The sequence below is a fragment of the Artemia franciscana genome, chromosome 4 (assembly GCF_032884065.1).
Source record: "Artemia franciscana chromosome 4, ASM3288406v1, whole genome shotgun sequence".
Taxonomy (NCBI): Eukaryota; Metazoa; Arthropoda; class Branchiopoda; order Anostraca; family Artemiidae; genus Artemia; species Artemia franciscana.
In genome coordinates this window covers 50,934,925-50,959,524 of record NC_088866.1, presented here as the reverse complement: position 1 = coordinate 50,959,524, position 24,600 = coordinate 50,934,925, and the positions used below count along the sequence as shown (strand labels likewise).

Below are 24,600 nucleotides of genomic sequence, written 5' to 3'. Positions count from 1 at the left end.
TCTTGACCTTTTTTTTTCAGGCCAAAAAATCCCAGACCCCACCATCTCAATCTTTTTTTCATTATATTTGGTAAATATACTGATATGAAATATTAGTATACTTTGTTAATGAAACAGGAGCGTACGAATCGTATATCAGGGGGTAGGGGTGAGTCTACTATATGTAATTTTATAGACAAGTTTGGTACGTACAGGGCCGTATCCAGAATTTTTGTTCGGGGAAGGGGTTTTTAGAGGAGGCTGGATTACACAAGAAACTTAAAACGCATCAAAACGCGACAAAGATTTTGAAGGGTTTAAACCCCTTGTCCCCCCATCTCCTAATACACCCTTGGGAAAGCATGCGGGATTTTTCGGGAAGTAAGGGGAGGGATAGCGATAAGCTACAAGTTTTATTAAAGATTTAAATTAGACTTGCCCATATGGTAAAATTTAGTATCTCAAAAGTATTCTATTATGGTAAAATTTAGTATGGTGTAATTTAGAATCGTATGTCAGGGGGTACGGGGTAAATCTAGTTTATGTAATTTTATATACACATTTTGGGGAGGTAAATTATAGTAATTCTGCACTACAAAAAAAGAATGAAGATTAAATGCTGTCATGACATAATAAGATTATAAAGACATCCATCACTCTTTTATACCCCCTCCCAATAACGGATCAGAATTAAGCCCCGGAAATCCCAACAAATGAGCCTAAAATGTACTTTTTATGATTTTCAGGCACCTTGGAAAGGTACCCTATCCCCATACCCCTAAAATAGAGATACATAACACACTTTAGAAATATAGAAACCACTAAATTTCTTGAAAAGTAGAAAGTAAATAAAAAATAAAGAAGGCCAGAAGAGTCAATTTTGAAAAAGAATGTATCTGGGAATAAATATAAAACCTCAAAAAATATTTCCCACAGAATCATTACAATATTAAATTTCCAATATGAATTTGCTTAAAACAACTGATTACCGTATAGTTGCCATCCTCAGAAATAGCAAATTATAATCTTTAATTTATTTGTTATTATTATTGTTTTTGGTACCGACGCTGCACAGATTTATTTGTAAGCATTTAATTAAGTAGAGCTAATCAATCATAGGTAATACATAAAAATAAATAAAATATCCAAACAATCATTCACACTGATTAATAACAGCATGATATTTGCAGCATAAAAATTATATCTCTAGCTGCACAGATTGTAAATTCACGACCATGTACACAAAATCGTAGCTAATATAGTCATACAAAATACATCTTATGTCGTTTTGCATATCTAAATTTGCTAAACATTCTACACAGTAATTTAGCTAAAACAAAAATCCAGCTTTACGTCGATCAAAATTCTAAGATCCAGCCATGAATATAAAGTATTCAGCAAGGGAAGGGGGGCGAGGTCAAGGATTTTTTTTCAAATTTCTTTTAATTAAGATACAAAAAACACCAAAAAAGGCATTTTTCAAAATATAGGGAGGGGAGGGGGTGATTGCAAGAATCTATTCGGGAATATACACAATTAATTTGGAAAAGAAGCATTAAGAAAAAAGATGTTTTTTTTTCTAACGACTAGATTTGGATGTTACGGCTGTCTCGAGCTGTATAATAGTTGTGGTATAATTATTTCATGGTTGCATCGAACGATTGTAGTTAGTGCTGTAGGCATTCCAGTCAGAACTTTAAGTTTACCGCATGCAGTTCAAATTGGAAAAAACCTTAAGAAACTCTTCATTCAAACTCTTTTGCTGTGTTAAAACAACTTTCAGGCTAGACAGATATGTGTATCTCAGGGTGCAAATCTCCTAGCAGGCAGGTCTATCTCCTTAGTCGTATTCTTTATCTATAAACAGAAATATTCGCCACCTCTCTCTCCCAATTGAGCTTAAAGAAACTGGCCCTAACACTTTAACTTCATTCCCTCATCCATTAGATAAAACGGAACAGACTTACCGAAGCTATAACCTTGAAAATACTTATTTAAGAGAAAAAAACGCACCTCCCCTTTAGTCGGATTCCATATCCATCTTCACGTACTATGTAGCCTAATTTCGATTTTTTGTTCTCCACAAATGTAACTATAGCCCAAAACAACATTTTAAATTACCATTGTCAATCTGAAGCTCATGACTTCAAGATTTGAGCTTTATTGCTCTAAATTATGAGCCAGCTACAATTGAAATTTGTACGACCTTAACGCGTTAATAGACACAAATGCTCAGGTTCGCATATACGGTTCTTCTCTATGGTTACCAAGGCTGTTAGTTATATACAATCAGTTGTTAATGACAATTACCTTACAAAACCACTTTTTTAAAGTAAAAAAAAACAACCAAAACATTCCTTTAAAGCTTTTTTTAAGAAAAGACGACAGTTAATGGTATGTAAAATCTACTTATAGGCCGTTCATAGGTCGATTATTGATGATCATAAATCTGAAACGCCCTTTTTTTTAAGGTAATACTAGCAAAAAATGTTCTTATAAAAAAACTGTTTATTTTTTTTAAGAAAAAAAAGCAGCTTACCATCTATAGAATCTGATTATAGACTGATAAATACCGAAATAAACCGATCATAGGTCAATCATTGATGTTTTTAAGGCAAAACTATCAAAAAATGTTTTAATATTTATTTTTTTTATGAAAAGAAAGCAACTTACGGTCTATAAAATTTGATTTATCAATAAGCTGTGACTGTGACGAAAATTTTCTGCTCATATGGCTTTCAGATACCTTCCTTGCTTCCAAGTTTGGAGTTGAGCTAGGGCTATAGTAGCTACTTGGCGGAGATGATGATGATCTCGGTCGCTGATTTAGCATTTGGTCAGCTGACACGCGGCGAACACGATCCGTCTCATCCTTCTGAAACAAACAAAAATAGAACATTAGCTCATCGAGACACCCTTTTAGCAATTAGGATTTGTAATTCTCTTACAATACAATAACAACCTATAACAACCAAAAATAGTATATTAGACTGTCTAATTATACTTTTGACAATAAGCAAAGATGACATCACGAGGTCACAACAAAAAAATAATACCCAAAAACAGAATATCAAGTTTTTCAATCAGCCTTTGGAGAAAACCAAAAAAACTTCTAATTACATGTAACAAGAAGAAACTTCCAAGCACATGTAACCCATAACAGCCAAGAGCCGAATATTCAGTTTTTCGATTATCCTTTTGGTAACGAGCAAAGAAGATTTCATGAGCCTCTGACAAGAATATAGCAGCCAAAGATACATCATTAAAGTATTTAATGAGCCTTTTGGCACCAAGGAAAAAAGCTTTCACGAACCTCTAACAAGAAGTTAAAAACCTATTACAACTGAAAACAGAATGCTAAATTATTCAACCACTATTTTGGTAATGAGCAAAAAAGATTTCACAAACTCTTAACAAAAATATTGCAACAAAATAAAGCATTTAATTGTCGAGCTTGCAGCGAGCCTCTAAGAAGAAGATAACAGCCTATATTAACCATAAACAGAACATTAAATTGTTCATTTTTTTTCTAATGAACAAAGAAGATTTTACGAGCCATTAACAAGAAAATAACAATCGAAAGCAGAACAAAAAATTGTTTAATTAGCATTTTGACAATAAGAAGAAAGAGCATTAACAAGAAGACGACAAACTATAACAGCCTACACAAACTACAAACAGCCTACTATAACAAACTGCAAACTATAATGACAACTATATATATGACGATAAACTAATACAGAATATTAAATTGTCCAATTGCCCGTTTCGTAACGAACAAAATAGCTTTCACGAGCCTCTAACAAAAGGATAATAGTCTATAACAACCAAAAACACAATACTGAATTGTTCAATTGCTTTTATGGCCATGAGCAAAGAATACTTCACGAACCACTAATAAGAAAATAGCAACCGAAAATGGAACAAATAATTGTTTAATTAGCCTTTTGGGAATGAGCAAAAAAAATTTAAGAAATAAGAGTAAAACAGCCTATAACAGCCAAAAATAGAATATTAAATTGTTTCATCAATTTTTCGGCAACAAGCAAAGAATAATTCATAGATCTTTAACAAGAAAATAGCAACCAAAAACGGAATATTAAATTGTTCAATTAGCCTTTCGGCAATTAGCATAAAAGCTTTCATGAACCTTAACGAGAAAGCAACAACCGAAAACAGAATATTAAACTTCTTTGGCAATGAGCGAATATACTTTCGCGAACAAGAGAGTATCAACCAAAATAAAAAAATAAATGGTGCAATTAGTCTTTTGGCAGTGATCCAAAAAGCTTTCGAGAGTATCTAAAAAGAAGATAAAAACATATAACAACGAAATCAGAACACAAAACTGCTCAATAGCCTTTTCACAATGAGTAGTAAAGATTCCACCTGCCCCTAATAAGAAGAAAGGGAAGTCAGCTGTCCAGTGCTAAATAGAACAATTTGATTAGAAATTTGTAAAAGACAATAATTGGAAAAGGTTACAAGCAAAAGTTTATGGAAAATACAAATGATACTACTTTACTTAGAATTAGGACTTCCTACGCCGGTCGGAGCATAAGACAGCAACGATGCCTCTCCAAGATGACCTCTCCGGCGTCTTCGGTCAAAGATCATCAAGCGATGTTCTTGAGAGTGTTTAGTATTTTTCTAGGCATCGTCCAAGTAGAACCTTCTGTCACCAACGCCGTCAGACTCCAGGAGGAGTCCAACACCAAACATCATGAGGCACGCGATTGCTGCCCATTCTTGCCATGTGTCCCCAATATAGCTAACCAGTGCTTATGACTTTATCAATAAAGACTTTAAAGAGTGGCTGTTTAGTCTTCTCTCTAATGAATGAGTTTGTAATTTTCTCCGTCCAGTTGATTCCGAAATTCGTCGAAGGCAATTATTTTCAAAACTTTGGACTCTTATCTGTAGCAGTTGTGTCAACGCCCAGCTTTCAAAACCATACATTAGTACTTACAGGGCATTACTATTGAAGGATATACAAAGGATATACTACAAGTAATATTAACAAATCGTTTCTGCTCCAAGCCAGCCAGATCTGTGGATACTCATCTTCAATTTCATTCAAGTAAGTGCACCTGTTTTCTCTTTCATGATATTCCTGCCTTTTTTGAATATGCACTTATAATATTTTTTTACTTATAATATAATATATTGTACTTTATTTCGAGAAAATCATGTACTGAAGAAAGAAAGAGGTCAAGCAGCATGACAGGCAATATTTGATTTTAATTTCAGAATAATGATATCAAATGATTATAAGTCTTAATGCATAATTGGATTGGGGACAAGCACATACACTATCAGCGGTGCTGGGAACTCATCCATCAACCGTTCGGGAATTTGCAGAGGACAAAGTCGGCTCTACCATGCAGTGGCTGGTAGAATCGCTATCTTTGTTTGGAATTTTGATTTGGAGAGTAACCTTGCTTGTTACTTGCTTGTAACCTTTTCCAATTCTTGTCTTAAATGTACAGTTGCCTTTTTTGGATATGTACTTATAATATCTTTTCACATCATCCGAGAAGTTCTGCTTTACGCTTGGAACTCACTGATATATGTTGGAACTCACTCACGGATATAATTTTGCCAGGCGATCAACCTTTATCTGTAAGATACGTTCTAACAATCTTCATTTTTTTTCCAATATTGACTAGGACAATCAGTAAAATTATCGCAAAGCTTTTCCTTAAATGTACAGTTGCTTAAATGAGTACACAAAACTACTTAGAAAATTGTATCAAAAAAATCTAGAATATCTTCTTAAAGTTTTCGAAGCCCCAAGTTTCAGAATTATACCTAATGACTGTCTAGCGTAGAAAATTCCTATTCATCGTTTAAAATGACGTATAAAGATGTAAATTTATGTACAAAAACGTGTTAAATTCGCATCTTAGTAAAAAAAAACCCGTTCTTAACATAAAAATGAAATAAAATTTCTTTATTTCAACCGCGACGTATAGTAATGCGGGAATCATTGATTAAAAATTAATTAGAAGCCTCAAATGAGACTAAATAGGATTGATTTCTTGATTAATTCAAATAGGCATAAAATAAATTAGCAAAAGCCAAAATTCTTTATTCAACATTTGAATTTACACACCGGACCAAAACTTCATAATCTTATCGCTAAATAGCTTGGGGTAGCAGGAGGAAAATATGAATTTTTGAGCGAAAAAAAAAAAAAAATCAAAGCATAGAAACCAAAATATTTAATTTAAGAAATAACTGTAGTTTACTTCTGTATTGTACACATTGAACTGCTTTTTTAAATTTATATGTACACGGGAAGGTCCCATTTTGACAGTCTGCACTAAATTAATAGGTATCTGTTTTTTTTTTGTTTTTTTTTAATTAGAAATTATTCTTCCGCCAATGGCAGGAAGAGAAAGCACCAAATACCATTTCCTTTTTCCTAATACTTTAATACCAATTACCACTTATCTACCTGAACTAGTTTACCATTCCTATAACCAAATTAGAACAAAAGAATTGTAAAATCTCATTACAGATGTACGCGACAGTATTACTGGGTCTATGCCATTCAAATGGTTTTGAAGAAAACAAAAAAAAAGAGAAATAAAAATGAGGTAGTATTATAGTCCCAGCACTGTAAAGCTATGAAATGATTATGTAGAAAAAGGCAAAAAAAAAAGAAAATTAGGAAATAACCTTTACCAAGTCTACATGAATTGATTTTGAAGAGGAGGAAATAAAACGAAAGTGAGATTGACGAGGGAATTTGAAGGCAAACCAAAAATGTTTCAAACTAAAAATATTTCTTGCCATTCTGGATCTAATATTTGCGAAATATAAATAAGGTTAGTCCAGGTGTTTGGATTATGAATATTATTACATACTTACATGGAGTCATACCTTTATTCGTTTAATACTTTGTTTTAACGTTTATAGCGTTAATACTCATATTCATGATGTTTAACATATTAAAAAGCACATTTATAACGTTAGGGTGTAAATTTACTAACTCTATTAATTGTGACTATTGTAATGTAATTAACTATATCGGTTTGGAATAGAGAGAAGTTGGGGTAGAAGTCATTCCTCTGCCCACTAAACTTATGCACACTAAATTCAGTTTGGCACTAGTAGAATGAGAGGGTTTTGCCTGATAATAAAAAAATCAAATACATTTCAACAAAGCAAAAAAGAGAAAGTCATTTTTTAGTCAGGATCAAAGACCAGCAATTTGAAACTTTTCAGCTTACGTTTTCACTCCTAATCCGTGTAATTGTTTCAATCTCTTCAACACTCTGCCATCTTCCTCCATCTGAAAAAAAAAGGAAATTTATAAAAAATACATTTATTTATTATTACGAATAGCGGTAAGCATTAATGCTTGTCGCAAAAACACAAAAACACAAAATCATAATACTAATCTAAAGTAAATTGGCAACGACAAATTAAACAGCAAAAACTTCTAAATAAAACAACACTACACAACAAAAGCGTCTAAATAAAAAGGCGTATTTACTAATGCACTCTTAAAATTTCGAACACTCTCTGTCTCGACAACCTCCAAAGGCAAACCATTCCATGGTCCGGCAACTCTACTAACAAAAGATAATTGACCAATTTTTTTCAGTGGTTTTGGGGGATATAATTTATAATCATGCTGACGAGTAGAGTGATAATGGCTAAATCTTGACATGGTCAAGATTTCTTTTTTGTTGAAAATTGTAATTGGCTAGAACCTTAAAAATACTGACAACACTGTAGAATTGGCTGGTTTCACAAAAATAGAATCAATTTTGTCCCTGTTTGTTTATTTGTCCCTGTTTGTTCAATTTGTCCCTGTTCAATTTGTCCCTTTTTGTTTAGCCAGTAAAGTTTATGCTTCGTATTGTAACTTACTTGAATTACAAAGGATAAACATTAAACATCAGAAAAATATTTTTTTTACATTTTTCCAAAAAGATTTTGGAGGGGGATAAAGACCAAAACAGGGGCTGCCAGGATCAGCTTGAAGTTAAACCCCTTACCTTTTCTTTTTACCTTACGTTACGTTTACCTTCTTCCACATTAATTACTTTTTACCTGACCTTACTATTCTTTTACCTTACCTCACTTTTAAAAATAATCTACCTGTTTTTAAAGAATCTTCCAAAAGTTCTATGCAAACATTTAAGATATTCTAAAAAGATCACTTCAACCCCGCTCCCTTAACTGTTCGCCCCCTACTTCAATTAGTTATTAGAGGTATTGGTTCCAATAAATGTTTCAAGATATTAAAATGACTCGTCTCCCGATTCTATCACTTAATTTATTTGAAACCCAGGCCAAAAATTAATTTAATGTTGAAAAAAGAAAGAAAAACGGAATATGACAAAAGAAATAAAACTAGCCTCTAAATACCTCTTAATTCAATTTTTATGCGCTGAATTAAAATCGAATAGTTGTGGGCATCAAGTCATGACTAATTGTAGAAAAAGCCAAGACAAATAGTCTAGTTGAGTGAGAGGCAATTCTGGCATTAACCCCCCACTCTTATTAGGATTGTATAAAATTAATGTTAGTTTATTTGTTAATAGATATGCTATCTATTATCCGTCCATACGTGATTCCTAGGGTAGTAGAACTAAGGTAGATAGTCATAGAGCTAAGATAGTGATAGAACCTATAGTTTTCCAAGTGTTTGGTTAAAATGTTACGGGTAAACAGCGGGGTTAAGTGTGCCTCTCTTAGTGGAACAATGCTTGTTTGTTATCTTTTAGCAAGTCACGCCTCCCTAGAGTCTCAGGGATACCCAAATACCCAAAGAGGAAGAAGAAGGAATATAAGTGAAAGTTAATGGCTTAAAAAGAATGCCAATAAAGCAAAAGCAGCTTTTCAACTGAGAACAATGCAGAATGCTACAAATAAATCCAGTTGGCAATTAGAGGTGTTTTATTTACCCACTACCTTTGAAAACGATTAAATTAAAAGTTAATATTTAAAGCCAATGCGAGTAAATAAACTCTTCTATTCTCATGCCTCTTTGAAAATTGGTACATCCTTGGGACACAGGTAGAAAAGATAAAAACTTAAGACAAAGAGCAGTAATCGAAAGCCTCCCTCACATTCATGATAATTTTTTTCCATTTTTAGTTTAAATGTCACTCTTTATTTAATTTGTGCGTACAAACTTTTACACAGTTCTATTTCTTTGGATATTATATCCAATGTTGTAATAGAACATGTTATAATGCTTTCACATTGTGTCTTTTATAACGTTCAACACTTTAAAACTTATCAGGGACAAAATATTTAAAGCCATTTCCAAGCCCTCTTAATTCCCACTGCCGACAAATTATGATTTCTTATTGGCCCAGGGAACAATCCCTGACAGTTTCATGCCAAATGGAAACCCAAGATCAAGCATTCCCACCTCCTATTCCAATATTCCATATATCCGTGAACAACAGATAAATTTCATAAACTATGGCTCTTCGCCTAGGGGCTGATTTATTAATAAAAAGTCTCCGTACGCTCACGTTCTTCTATTTATTTAAATTGCAACAGGCAGAATCTAAACGGAAACGGAGATTCTTCTTCACTTGACAGTTATAAATTTTAGGCTACAAAGGACTTGGCTTCGTTCTTTACTAGGTTACAGTGCATGCTAAGACCATGGTAAGGAACATCGCAAAAGCTGTGATTAAATCATAAATAGCATATTTTGACTAGTCTTAATCCATAATTTGAAGTCACCATGTCCTCCTATATGTTATCAAGCTCCTAATAAGATAATGGAATAAGGCGAGAAAAAGAGACCACGCCTTCCCTTCGACCCAATAGTGATTCTGAATCTGTAACCATTTATGGCTCCAATACTAAGGTGAATAAAAAATAGACATATTCCAATTTAACATTGTTAGCGAATTCACATTATTTACACTATTATTGTTATTCGCCGATTCAGACAAGCCAATACACCAATTATAAATGGAGAGCAAGTCGCCCGCGGTTGGGGTGGGAGGATGTCATAAAAAAGACTTGAGGAAAATTGGAACTTCCTGGGAGGGTGTAAAGAAGCTTTGAATAGACTAGGAAGGGGAGGAGCGTGCGTGGCTGTGTTGGCTACATATAGCTTGGTGCTGCAGTGAGTTGTTAGTAGTAGTAGTAGTAGGAATACACCGATTAGCACATGGCCTAATAAGTACTTTGCTACATCCATTTGTATGATCCATGGAATACATACAGAGTTGTTTTTCCAGCAGCAATTTTCTATGTTCAGATAGCTTTGTGACGGAACCTTGAGAATTATCTTCTTTGCTGCTTCCTTCTTCTTCCACTTGTTTCTGCTTTGAATTTTTCTTAGAATGCACCATTTCTAGTTTTGACCTAAGCTCTCCGGAAAGCTTCAGCTTTCCTATTGAACCTGGCGTGCTATGTTTCACTTCTTGTCTAAAAAAGAGAAAGTTAATGGTAAAAAAAATAGGGCATATAAGAAGCCTATAGACTACCTCAACTTTCTAAATAAAGTAACATAGCAGCTACTGACATCTAAAAACATGGTTCCAAGTTCAAAGAACTTGACTCAAGCCATTAAAAATTCAATAAGTGAAAATCACGCAGTGGAAGTTTTGAAATATCATAATTTGAAAAGCCATGGGGCAAAGTGTGTTTTTCATAATCTAGACGGGGATTTGGTCACTTTTTTGACGTATTCTGTCTCTACCCAGCACAATTTTTTGTTACGATATTATTTTCCTTTTCTTGAGAGCTAATTGTGTCATATTAATATGAAGTATATGCAATAGATTATGTTTTTTTTTTGTCCATCAGTGTACTGCGTAGCTGAATGAGTTCTAAGTAAGTTCTAAGTGGTATAAAAAAATAGGGAAAATGACAAAAAAAAAAAAAAAATACCATTCTGGTTCGAAACAGGAATTTTTGAGCGGAATAACCTCCTCACCCCCCCCCCAAAAAAAAATCTTGACGGTTTCTCGTTGAGGCTTTTGTATATGCACCATATACAGTCAATACACAATATGCACTACTTATATACATCATGTACACTAATTTTAGCTGCTACCAGTTAAAATGTAGCATACCAGTAAAAGATATATAACCTTATTTGAAGCTTTAGTCTGCACTGTATGCACTCAATACATCCTATACACTGCTTATATACACCATATATACTGATTTTAAGTGCTATCAGTTAAAATGTCATCACCTTGTTTGAGACTTTGGTATATACACCGTATACGGTCATCGATGTTCCATGATTTAATCCAAAAACGAAAAATTTGTAAGATACGTTACTTTTGGGTAGCGTTTTTTTCGAAAAACTATTAAGTGATACGTGAATGTATTTTCCAAAATTGAAAAAAAAAAATAAATACAGAAAACCCTAAAAAACACATAGTTTCAGGAAAAAACACGAAATACGTCAATTATATGGCAAATATACTAAATGTGGAGAAATATAAGAAATAGTGGTATGTTCCCAGAGAATTGATAATCTTGAAAATTTACAATCAGGAATTGGAATTAAAATATTAGAAATCCAAAAAATTTTGACATTTGAATAAAGTTTACAAATTACCTTTCTTCCTCTTTCCCTGCCTTGTTTGGCCTTGTTTTCACATCTTCTTCTTTAAATTCAAAAGAGTCGAAATGAATATCAAAGTCGTTCGCACTTTCTTCCTCTATAGACTGAAATGAAATAAATATTCAATTGCATATTGATAAGAAATGAATAATAAAATTGGAAAAAGGAATAACAAAAGAGGAAAAATAGGGATCACACTGAAAGTATTTTTATGCAACTTAGCAGCAGCTTCGACATTAAACTGCAATCAACATCAAATTACTACCCTTAAGGGTATATAAACTACCCTTGCACATTTTGAAACGAGTCTCGTTGACGGGAGCATCAAATCCGCAAAAAAGTAAAATAAGGGAAGTCTATAAATTCATTTATTAAGTCTTTAATTTAAATTATAGAAATTAATTTCTCAACTAAATTGCCTTGCAGACAATTCAAAAGTTGAAAATACAACGAACAAAATTTCAAAAAGATCAATTTTTCAAGTTCGGAATCAATTTGGCGTATTTAATCGACTAAGGTTGTCTCCAAAAAAATTTTGCGTGTCAATTTTGAGCAGGGCCAATTCGGGAGGGGGAGGTTAGCCATCCCCATCTCTAGAGCTTGGAAACAACTTTTTTGATATTTCCATATGAAAAAATAAAAAAAGAATACACCCCTCTGCCATCCTAGATTTTGAAAATTATCTTTTTCTTGTATCTTCATTAAAAAAAATCAGTCGCATTATATAAAATTTTTTCGAAATGGGAATCTTATAGAAAGTGGTATGAACTCCCAAAAAGCGAAATGCAAAAGAAAAATTTTAATAGTAAATTCAATGGCTTTATCGACAGAGAATTAAGAGCAGTCGTTATTGTTCCGCGAAATCTGTGCAAATATACGGAACGAAGGATTCTATAAATGGCCGTATATCAAAAGAGATTTGGTCTTAGGCACGTCACACATGGCCTTAGGCATACAGGTATTAAACGGTTAAAAGACCAATATTTATGTCCCAGCAAATGTGTAAAATAGGCAAAAAGGCTGCAATATGGGAGGGGTAAGGGGCCGAGAGTTGACTCATGTTACCCCTTAGATTTGGTATTAAAAGATAAATATTATTAACACTGAGAAAAATAACTTGTAACAGTGAAATTATTGTCATTTGATTCAACTGTTATCTTTGAAAAATTATTTTGCTGTATCAATGGTTTGTTTAACTGTTCTTTATTACAGCGTGTTAGTAGAAAATATTCACAAACTTGAAACATACGTCAGGCGTAGAGAAGAAGTTACTTGAGGCCCATCTGAAACTGGTTTATGGGGCTCTTTTATGGTTACAGGTATAGTTGTAAAAAAGAAATAAATAAATAAATAAAAATGGATACCCTTTGAGATGCAAGCTTCTTCTGAGCTTGTTTTTGAAGTTTGAATTCTAAGAAGTTAGCAGCTGACTCATCTCCATCATCCTTCTCAGGCGGCCATCTCCATTTCCCTATTCTAACAGTCTTAGCACGACCGAATTGATCAAGGAACGGCTGATCACCGGAGAAAAGCGGCTCCATTGGAAGTGGAGGAGGGGGTGGAACTCCAGACTGAAATTTAACATTTTTAAGAATATTTAGAAAAATAAAATAGGTTTAAAAGGTAATACACACATTTTGAAGATAAAAACTTTTTTTTAAGATTTCTATTTTAATTCTTTTAGTATTTGGTAATTCTTTTAGTATTTGGGAATTTTTTAAGACAATAAAGTTTTTTTTTTGTATTTCATCTTAAAGATGCATATTCAAACTGCAAGTTTATGCCCAATGGCCCATACGATATTAATCTGACTTTAATTAAAAATTGAACATTTTTAAGACTATTTAGAAAAATGAAACAGGTTTAAAAGGTAATACGTACATTTTGAAGATAAAAACTTTTTTATAAGATTTCTATTTTAATTCTTTTAGTATTTGGTAATTCTTTTAAGACAAGAAAGTATTTTTTTTTTGTATTTCATCTTAAAGATGCATATTCAAACTGCAAGTTTATGACCAGTAATACGATATCAATCTGGCACTGAATATTACAGGAGACGTAACTGGAAGAAATAAAACTTAACTTTGCAGACTCACCTTGCCATTACTCTACGCATGGCACTGCATAATACAGAAAAAGATAAGACTTACCTTTGCAGGCTGAATACTCTCTACTTCAGATGTTCGACGACTGGAAGCAGCTAGAGGCCTATTTTCAAGTGCTTCTTTCTTAACAACTGCATGCTGTTTAGATTCCAAATGTGATTTAAGGGCAGAAACAGATATTACATTGGACCTTTCTGATGAGGATTTCTCATGTCGCTAATAAGGAAAAAAATAAGCTAGTAAATGACAGAATAGAACAGATAAATAGTATGTACAGTGATAGAGGCGAGTGCTGCATATTAAGCAATTTTAGAAAACCCTAATTAAACCACTGGACACGAGAGTGAGTGTGGTAATTATAGAGACATTAACCTGGTTTCTGTAGGTAGCAAATTACTTAGTAATATGATACTTTTTAGACTGAGAGATGCTGTAGACAAAGCTTTAAGATAAGAACAGTGTGGTTTTAGAAAAGGTATAGGATGTGTCGACCAAGTTCTCACTCTTAAGTTAATAATTGAGAAACCCCTTTGTTGTCAAACACCTTTGGTCCTCAGTTTTATCGATTATGAGCAAGCGTTCGATTCTGTTGATAGAAGAGCTTTAACAAAGGTCTTATTCTTATATGGTATACCAGACAAATACATTAAAGTGATCAGTGACATGTACGATAATAATACTGCAACGGATAAGGTAGGAAATGAGGTTAGCAACTGGTTTTGTATTAAATCAGGAGTTAAGCAGGGTTGTGTTCTATCCCCCTTTATATGCATCATTTTGATGGATATCGTCTTAAGGGGCACAGGAAAGGTAATTGGAGACCATGGAATTAAATGGGAAGGAAATATAATATTTTTCAGACTTAGAGATGCTATTAACAAAGATTTAAGAGAAGAACAGCGTGGTTTTAAGATGGGTAGAGAATATACTCTTCACTCAAAATTTTCCAAATTTTCACCCTTCAAATGTATTAAATTTTCACTCTTAAGTTAATAATTGAGAAATGCCTGAGTCATCAAACACCTTTAGTCCTCAGTTTTATTGATTATTAACAAGCGTTCGATTCAGCTGATAGAAGAGCCTTAGCAAAGGTCTTATCCTTGTAAATAACGATGAAGACCACACAGCCTTTCCATATCAAACAAACACAACTTAGAAACAATAGAGATTTATTTTCCAAGACAGTAGAATTCAATTCAGAGGATATTTGGCCCTATATCCAAGGGCCGTCTTCAGCATCCTTACTTCACTAAAATTCAACCAGGGCTTTTTTTTATGATGTTTTGCCGAAAACGGCCCTTGGATATAGAGCCGAAATATTCACAATTGAATTCCACTGTCTTGAAAAAAAATCCCTATTGCTTCTAAACTGTGTGTTGTTTCTTATCCTTGTACAGTATACAAGAAAAATGGTATGGTATACCTTTCGGTGGATCTAGGTTTATGATAGAGTTTTTTTCGAAATCAGTACTGTATCTAATGATATTCTATGATATCACTGATATCATAGTGATGATTTTTTTCGAAATCAGTACTGTATCTAATGATATTCTATGATATTATAATGATATCTAATGACAAGAGTGTATTAAAAAATTTAGCTACAACGCTGATATAGGAGGAAGGTCCATAATAAATTTTTTTTGCTGCTTCTTACATATGGTCAACGATACCATTTTGCAGGAGCCATTTACAGGCTGAGTGTCAATGGACAATGTGCAGCTTTTATTCTCAAGAAAAATAAACAATTTTGCATATTTGAAGATAAAAGGTTAAAACTTTAATTATATATTCCCGGGGATGTTATGTTGCTTTTTATAATTTTCATCCGCATAGAAAAAAGTTTCTAGGAGGTGTTTCTCTCCGTTGCAAGAATTCTATGATTTATCTTATGCCAATTACTTTGGATATATAACTTTAAACTTATCAGTCACCATAAAAATAGGATTCTTCTACACATATTTCTAAAACCCTTTTTTTTATAGTTCTGGTTTCCATTGACACAAATCGCTCTTTACTTAGCATTCTTAACTTTACTTTACAAATCGCAGCGTTCATTAGCATGAACAGTTTCATTTATTATGTTAAAATGTACCATTATTTCTTCAAATAGAAAAAGTAGCTTTGCAAGAAAAGAGTTAAAGAAACTTTAAAAACGCAAATAATAGAACATTAATGAATCGAAACTAATTAATTGCTTTTAAGTAATGGCTCTAAAATTGCCAAATCATCTGTAACAATCCGGAAGGTATACTATCGCCTGATCACACTAATATCAAGGGAAGGTCACAAAAAAGACACATGATTCCTTTCAATAAAAGACACAAGACTCCTTTCAATTTATTCGATGTTGATTAATTAAAAAATATAATAATTAAATTAATTAAAAGTTATAATTAATTAACTTATAATTAAGTAACGCAAAGTTTGAAAGCAATATAAATAGAATAGAAATAGAAAGCACTGGGGGAGGGGACTCCAGCATTCAAATTATTCTGTTTAGGAAATCGGTTTCCATGGAAACTGACACTCCTTAAATCTCTGTTTTTGTTTTTGAATAAATCTATTTTCCATTGGGAATTGAGAAACACTGTAAGGTACACTTTCCTTTTTTCTCATAGAAAAAGAAGAAAAAAAATCTACAAAACTGAAAATAATTCTTTGAGTTACTAAGTTTTATGGTGATTACACAGTAAGGGGATTTGTGAGTTGGAGAAATTGGAGGAAAGCTTTTGAGCTTTTTGATTATTCGGAAATCTTTTAAATCACGCATTTTAATCTAAAAAATCACTTTCATGGCCATTGCCAAATAACAGTCCGCATAATCAATGCATGTTATCAGTCAATACAACATGTAGTTAAAAAATAGCACACAATAAAAGTTAAAATAATAAAAAAAATCATACAATAAGGGTCAAATGATGAAAAAAGAAGATAAAATACAAAATAAAAAATCATGGCAAAAAAATACACAATTTACTAAAGGGTAATATTGTGCTCATGAACGCCACTCGGGACAAACATTTTTTCATACCGCACAGATTTCGTATTTATTTCTGTAAGTTTTGGAACTGGTCTTACACCAACCGTTGGAGGTTACAACCCTCCACAAGTTCTTTTCTGGGGATCAGATTTTTATTTATTTTCATGCTCGTTTTTATGCGTGCTATATTTAGTCTAAAATTGATGCTGATGATGACGATGATGTTGTTTCGGTATAAAATCTATGGAAAAAATGTCACGGTGCGTATTGGTATCCAGGCGAACCCTACCATCCCCCCCCCAAAATAAAATAAATTCAGCTTCAATTTTCTTTGCTCCAACGTAACTAAGTGAAATTTGACTAAGAATTCAGAATATAGAACTTCCAGGGTAACGAAGAATAACAACAATAGTTTGTTTCCTCTTTTTGTTTGTTTCCGTATTAACAAGGGTTATTACGGTTATACTGTTCCACAGTGATTACCCTAAAAACAGGTTTATCAAAACACCATAGATTCTCGAAAGATGGGAGAATGGAATAAACAATTGACCGTTAATTTTAACATTTGTAAGCTAGGGTTACCTCTCTTCACTAACTCTCCCTATCCCCCTCCCTCCCCCCCTTCTCTCTATCTCTCTCTCTCCTCTCTCCTCTCTCTCTCTCTCTCTCTCCTCTCTCTCTCTCTCTCTCTCTCTCTCTCTCTCTCTCTCTCTCTCTCTCTCTCTCTCCTCTCTCTCTCTCTCTCTCTCTCTCTCTCTCTCTCTCTCTCTCTCTCTCTCTCTCTCTCTCTCTCTCTCTCTCTCTCTCTCTTCCTATCATGATTGTTTTTTTGTTTTTTTTACAGATTACAGTTTCTTCTGCCAACTCCGGTAGAACTCACGAGGATTTGCGAGGAACTCACATCGAAGATTAACTCCAATTGAGAGTTTGCTCCAATGGAAGTCTTTAATTAGGTTCGTTTGGCTGAATTGGCCCAACTATTTAATTGAATATTTTGAGTCACCCTTGTGCCAACACCACAAATCCCAAGAAAGCCGTAGCTTATAGCTCGAGAACCACTGAGGTGGAGTTGATTTATTTTAGCCAACTTTCCAAACCTCAAAGACATCAAGACTTCTGAATCTAGCTCTGGCATAGCCGAGTTTGAATTCTTACAAATTTGAGTTCTCATAAATCTGAAACAGCCAAATTTTTGATTGCAATAATTTGTGAGTGAAACCTCTTCCCAAAACCTCTTTTCTACTTACTTCTTTTTTCTCCTCAATACGAGGTATCAGACGATCAATACTTTCAACACTAGAGTCAAGGTTACAGCTGCTTTTTGATTTTGGCAAAACGGGTGGTGGAACTTGTTCCTTGGATTTTCGGTCTCGAGGCACGTCCGCTAATCTCCTTTCTGGAGACCACTGCTCTTGTGATGGAAAGCTTGGCTCAGGTGTACCAGTAAAAGCGGCCTGTAATAAAAATTATTACAGACAACAAAAGAACAGCATTCATAGCCAGTTTTCTGTGAAGATTTTGGATCTGTCTGGATCACGGTCACTAATCTCTTTTCCAGAACCCATTCGTCATTTAATTAAAGATCAGGCCTTTTCTACGCTACAAGCGACCTGAACGAAAAAATAGTCTAAAAACTATACAAATCAATTAGTCTGGAATTCTAGCCAATTTTGCAGGAAAAAAAAATTCTTACGCAAGACCCCTTTAGCATTGTCAACAGACTAGGCTATAAACTCTGAACTAGGAAATTTAAAATGAACCCCAATTTCTGAAGTATGAGAAAACCACTGAAATACAAAGATTTGTTTTCTTTCCGAACGTACCGTTTCAAAATTCAGTAAAAAAGAATAAAATTATGGTTGAATAGCTATTTATTAACTATTTATTATGACAATTTTAACTGCCACTGGAAAGCGTTGCAAAATCAGAGTCATGTAAACGTAAAGCAAAATCCTTGTCCAACTTTCAAAACTGGGGTTTTTGTTTTCGACTTCTTGGTTTTAGCTTCTATCTATCTCTCTACTTATTTTTTTCTATTTTTAACTGATTTTTTGTTTGTTTTTTATTTGTATTTTTTTCTACATAGTGAATATGACTTGAATAACATATAATTGAACGCAAAGGTAAACGATTTGCTTCCTCCATTTATTTTATTCTTTATTTCTTATTTATTTCTACATTTATTTATTCCTTTTGCTGACCAGCTCTTGCAACATTTTATGGTTTTATGCATTTCTTTGACTAAGTTTCATTTCTAGCAAGATCAAAAATTCCCCAAGTGGATCAAAATATAGAATTCCAAATCACATGTTTCTATGCTTATCAGTATAATCTTAAAGAGCCACAGACGGTGAAAATACTACTACTGGTATACAGCTGCACCAAGCAGTCTTAGGCCAGAACAGCTACGCGCACTCCTCCTCCATCTCAATCGATTGCATGATGTCACTTTTTATGATATGACTGGCGTTTTGTTTTAAGAAAAGTTTATATTTTCTTTCTTTTAAGATATAATCAACTATGTGATTTCATGTTCCTCTAATGTTTTCGAACCCTACTCTTATTTTTATGGGATCCGTGTCATCTGATCAATCTGATGTATCTGAAGAATGGCTTTGTAGTGAATCACGACTTAGAAAAAAAAAAAACTCTGACGGCCTCGTATGCCATGATGGTGTCTTTTGTCCCCCAAAATCACGTTATCTTTGAGGTAGTTTTTTCATACAACATTCATATTTCGTGGATATTTGGAAAATTCATTCATATTCGTGAAATTATCTGCAAAATAATTTTTGCAGATAATTATTTTTTGCCGACTTATTTTTTTATTCTTCCAAACTTTTTTTTTCCACTGTGAAAGAACACCTTGGGCCTTGGCTATTCTATTTTTGAGTGAATTGATATTTTAAAATGAGATCTTATTTTTGAATTAACCAAGTGGAAACTTACACAGCCATAAATATGCATCTTAAAAATCAGAAGAAAATCAGGAACATCTATATATATAAAAATAAGTTGTCTGTGTGTGGATCTGTGGATGGATCAGGTGACGTCATGTTTCGGCTGACGTCATGAAATTAGTTGCCATCATTTTTGCTTTGAAGGCGACGTCATTCAAGTTATATAAGACATATGTTCGCCGTCATGTTTCGGCTGACGTCATGAAATTAGTTGCCATCATTTTTGCTTTGAAGGCGTGACGTCATTCAAGTTATATAAGACGTATGTTCGCGTAGAATTCTATTAATGCTTAAGTTTATAATGACTGATGAAGATGCTCAAAGAGTCTATGCCAAAAAACTTGCTGCTGATAGAGAAAGTCAGAAAAGAAAGCGTGCCGAGGAACTACCAGAGCAACGCAAAAGCAGACTTGCTGCTAAAAGAGAAAGTGAAAAAAGAAGGCGTGCCGAGGAACTACTAGAGCAACGCAGAAGCAGACTTGCTGCTAAAAGAGAAAGTGAAAAAAGAAGGCGTGCCGAGGAATCAAAAGACCAGCAGGGAAACAGGCTTGAGGCTGATAGAGAAAGAAAGAACAGAAAGCATGCCGAGGAACTACCAGAGCAACGCAGAAGCAGACTTGCTGCTAAAAGAGAAAGTGAAAAAAGAAGGCGTGCCGAGGAACTACTAGAGCAACGCAGAAGCAGACTTGCTGCTAAAAGAGAAAGTGAAAAAAGAAGGCGTGCCGAGGAATCAAAAGACCAGCAGGGAAACAGGCTTGCTGCTGATAGAGAAAGTAAGAAAAGAAAGCGTGCCGAGGAATCAGAGCAATCTGAAAGTTATCGCCTGGCATTCAGGTACAACCCAGTCGATGATTATAGCTTGAGTAGATGTGTTCAAATCGGGACAATGTCTAAAATTTGTCCCTATTGCAAGGCCTTGAAATTCAATGGTGAAACAATGGGAATGTGTTGCGCCTCAGGAAAAGTTAAACTTCCTCTATTGGCTGCACCACCAGAGCCATTGAAGACTTTCCTTACTGGAACTACGTCAGAATCTAAGCGTTTTTTGTCAAAAATCAGACAATACAACTCATGTTTCCAAATGACGTCGTTTGGAGCCCAAATCGAAAATCCAGATCAATTTATGTCTACTTTCAAAGTAAAAGGGCAAATTTATCATAAAGCAGGGTCCCTTCTACCATTCTCAGGCGAGAATCATAAATTTCTACAATTGTACTTCATCAGTGATAGAAATTCTGAATTGAATGCACGTTGCGAAATTTCTCCCAACGTTGAAAGGACAATCGTTTCCCAATTGCAACATCTTTTCCACGAAAATAATAAGTTAGTGCGTCTGTTCAAAACAGCCATCGATTTGATGCCTACTGATACTCATAAAATTGTTATTTCCGCTGACAAAACGCCTCCTGGCCAACATGTGCGTAGATACAATGCTCCGACTATCGACGAAGTGGCAATCGTTATGGTCGGTGATCAGTTTTTACCTCGAGATATTATTGTACATAAGCGAAACGCTCAGTTGTTAAGAATTGCTGAAACTCATCGATTGATATGTATGCTAAAATTGAATCAGAACGTTTGCTATATATCCGCCTGAATCAGACCAAGCTCCGCTCTGAACAATACATTCATTTGCGAGATGCAGTTATAAATGACGGTAATACCACAAACGTTGGAAGATTAACAATTTTACCTTCGTCATATGTTGGCAGTCCCCGTCATATGCATGAATATGCTCAAGATGCTATTGCGTATGTTCGTCTCTATGGTCGTCCAGATTTATTTATTACATTTACATGTAATCAATCTTGGGACGAGATACTGCAGCTTTTACTTCAAGGACAATCGGCGGTTCATAGGCATGACATTACGGCACGTGTCTTCCGGCAAAAGTTGAAATCACTGATAAACTACCTTGTTAAACATGAAGTGTTTGGGTCAGTGCGATGCTGGATGTACTCAGTGGAATGGCAAAAACGAGGTTTGCCACACGCACATATACTAATCTGGCTACATAAAAAAATTACTTCAAACGAAATTGATGATGTGATTTCCGCTGAAATACCTGATAAAAATGTCGATAAGGGGTTACATGATATTATTGTAAAAAATATGATACATGGACCTTGCGGTGCACTGAACGAAAATTCACCATGCATGGCCAAAGGAAGGTGCACAAAGCAATATCCTCGACTTTTAGTACCCAAAACAATTACTGGCAATGATGGTTACCCACAATATAGAAGAAGATCTACTGAAGATGGCGGTAAAACAGCAATAATAAAGAAGCGTAACGGTACCACCATCGAAGTAGATAACCAGTGGGTTGTTCCATATTCCCCTTTATTATCAAAAACATTTAATGCACACATAAACGTTGAATACTGTAACTCCGTAAAGGCAATCAAATATATATGTAAATACGTCAACAAAGGCAGTGACATGGCAGTTTTTGGCTTGCAGTCCGAAATCAAAGATTTCGATGAAATCGTAGAATATCAGGCTGGAAGATACATAAGCAGTAATGAAGCTGTTTGGCGAATTCTTTCATTTCCGATACATGAACGTAGTCCAGCTGTTGTTCACTTAGCGGTACATTTACAGAATGGTCAACGTGTTTATTTCACGGAAACCAACGTGCAACAAAGAGTCCTGAATCCACCGGATACAACATTAACAGCTTTTTTTCGCTTTGCAAAAATGATTCTTTTGCGAAAAAACTGCTGTATACTGAAGTGCCTTCGTATTACACGTGGAATACTAAAAATAAAGTATTTGAACGTCGAAAACAGGGTAAGTCAGTCGACGGCCAACCTACCATCTTCAAAGATACCACGATAGGAAGACTCTACACCGTTCACCCCAATCAACATGAATGCTTCTTTCTACGCCTGCTTTTGGTGAATGTACCCGGTCCGACATCCTTTGAGTATTTGAGGACTGTAAATGGTACTATACATGACACTTACCGTAGTGCATGCCAAGCTCTGAATTTATTGGAGAATGACCAACACTGGGATAACTGCATCAATGACGCGTGCGAAACGTCAACCCCAAGTCAAATTCGTGCATTGTTTGGCATCATTTTAACAACTTGCTCTCCATCAGCTCCTACAGATTTATGGGAAAAATATAAGTCAAAAATGTCCGAAGATATACTTCATCGAAAACAGTTAGAGACGTCAGACATGACTTTTGATTTTACACCAGAAATTTATAACTACACTTTAGTTGTTATAGAAGATATTTGCATAAGTATGGCAAACAAACCTCTTCAGGGTTTGGGAATGCCTTCACCTAACCGTATCGCTGCTGTTTCGACATGTGTAGAATTGGATCGTGAACAAAGTTACAGTACGAGTGATCTATTGTCGTATGTACAAAATAACATTTCCAAGTTAACGTCGGAACAAAAAGACATTTATGATACGATAATGCATTGTGTCGATAACAACGTTGGAGAAATTTTCTTTTTGGATGCGCCAGGAGGTACTGGTAAAACGTTTGTGATAAAACTGATTCTGGCATCAATTCGATCTAAAAATGATATAGCGTTGGCAATTGCGTCGTCCGGAATAGCCGCAACATTGCTGCCTGGTGGAAGAACTGCTCATTCCGCTTTGAAATTGCCTCTGAACTTGCATTCTACAGAAACTCCCACGTGCAATATTTCCAAATCATCTGGGATGGGTAAAGTATTGCAGCAATGCAAACTTATTATTTGGGATGAGTGCACAATGGCACACAAAAAATCGCTCGAGGCTCTGGATCAATGCTTGAAAGATTTGCGAGGGAAGTCGAAACCCTTTGGCAGCACCTTAATATTGCTTGCGGGAGATTTCAGGCAAACATTACCTATAATACCTAGATCAACTCCTGCAGACGAAATGAATGCTTGCCTGAAAAATTCTAATTTATGGGCACACGTAAAAACATTAAAATTAACTACAAATATGCGTGTCCGATTGCAAAACGATGACTCTGGTCAAACATTTTCAGATCAATTGCTAGCAATGGGAAACGGAAAGCTCCCAGTAGACTCAATTTCAGGACGTATACAACTACCTGCTGATTTCTGTAATTTAGTGACGTCCAAAAATGAATTGATTGAAAAAGTATTTCCGAATATTCTAAAAAATTATAAAAATAATAAATGGCTAAGTGAAAGAGCGATTCTCGCACCCAAAAATATAGACGTCCACGAAATCAACAATATTGTTTTGACCAAGATTCAAGACCAGGCAGTCCTTTACAAGTCAGTCGACACAGTTTTGGAACCAAATGAAGCGGTTAATTATCCATCTGAATTTTTTTGTATTTCGGAACCAAATGAAGCGGTTAATTATCCATCTGAATTTTTAAATTCCATAGATCCTTCAGGGTGTCCACCACACCTGCTACAACTAAAAATAGGCGTACCAATAATACTTTTAAGAAATATCAACCCACCAAAGCTTTGCAATGGCACGCGACTTGCCGTAAAAAAAAAAACAATGGAAAACCTAATAGATGCCACAATCTTGACAGGCCTTATGAGGGTGAGGCTGTTCTTATTCCTCGCATTCCCATGATTCCAACGGATCTGCTTTTTCAATTTAAAAGATTGCAATTCCCAATTCGATTAGCATTTGCAACCACCATCAACAAAGCTCAAGGGCAATCACTAGAAAAATGCGGTATAGATCTTAATACAGATTGCTTTACCAATGTACAATTGTATGTTGCATCTTTGAGGGTCGGTAAACCTGACAATCTATTTATACGCACAGACAATGGGACAGCGAAGACTGTTGTATATTCACAAGTTTTACGTAGTTAATTTGTATTGTATCTATCTATCTATCTATCTATATAAAAACGAGTTGTGTGTATGCATGTTTGTTTGTTTGTAAAAAGAGCGTTTGCATATGACGTCATTATTAGTACATACGGCTTTGTATATGGACAGACAATGGGAAAGCCAAGAATGTTGTATATTCGCAATTTTTACGTAGTTTGAAACAC

The 24,600-nt window shown here is 34.6% G+C and overlaps 1 protein-coding gene across 2 annotated transcripts in view; it reads right to left on the bottom strand.

Moving 5' to 3' along the window:
- Nucleotides 1–24,600, bottom strand: part of LOC136026549 (unconventional myosin-XV-like) — a 365,167-nt gene that overhangs the window by 131,287 nt on the left and 209,280 nt on the right. For both annotated transcript variants that reach the window (XM_065703235.1, XM_065703234.1), the window contains 7 exons: nucleotides 17,884–18,090; nucleotides 13,699–13,869; nucleotides 12,913–13,119; nucleotides 11,543–11,652; nucleotides 10,190–10,395; nucleotides 7,218–7,279; nucleotides 2,653–2,854 (listed from right to left, as the gene is read on the bottom strand). In XM_065703235.1, the coding sequence (XP_065559307.1) occupies nucleotides 2,653–2,854; nucleotides 7,218–7,279; nucleotides 10,190–10,395; nucleotides 11,543–11,652; nucleotides 12,913–13,119; nucleotides 13,699–13,869; nucleotides 17,884–18,090 (1,165 nt within the window). The remainder of the gene's footprint in view (nucleotides 1–2,652; nucleotides 2,855–7,217; nucleotides 7,280–10,189; nucleotides 10,396–11,542; nucleotides 11,653–12,912; nucleotides 13,120–13,698; nucleotides 13,870–17,883; nucleotides 18,091–24,600) is intronic.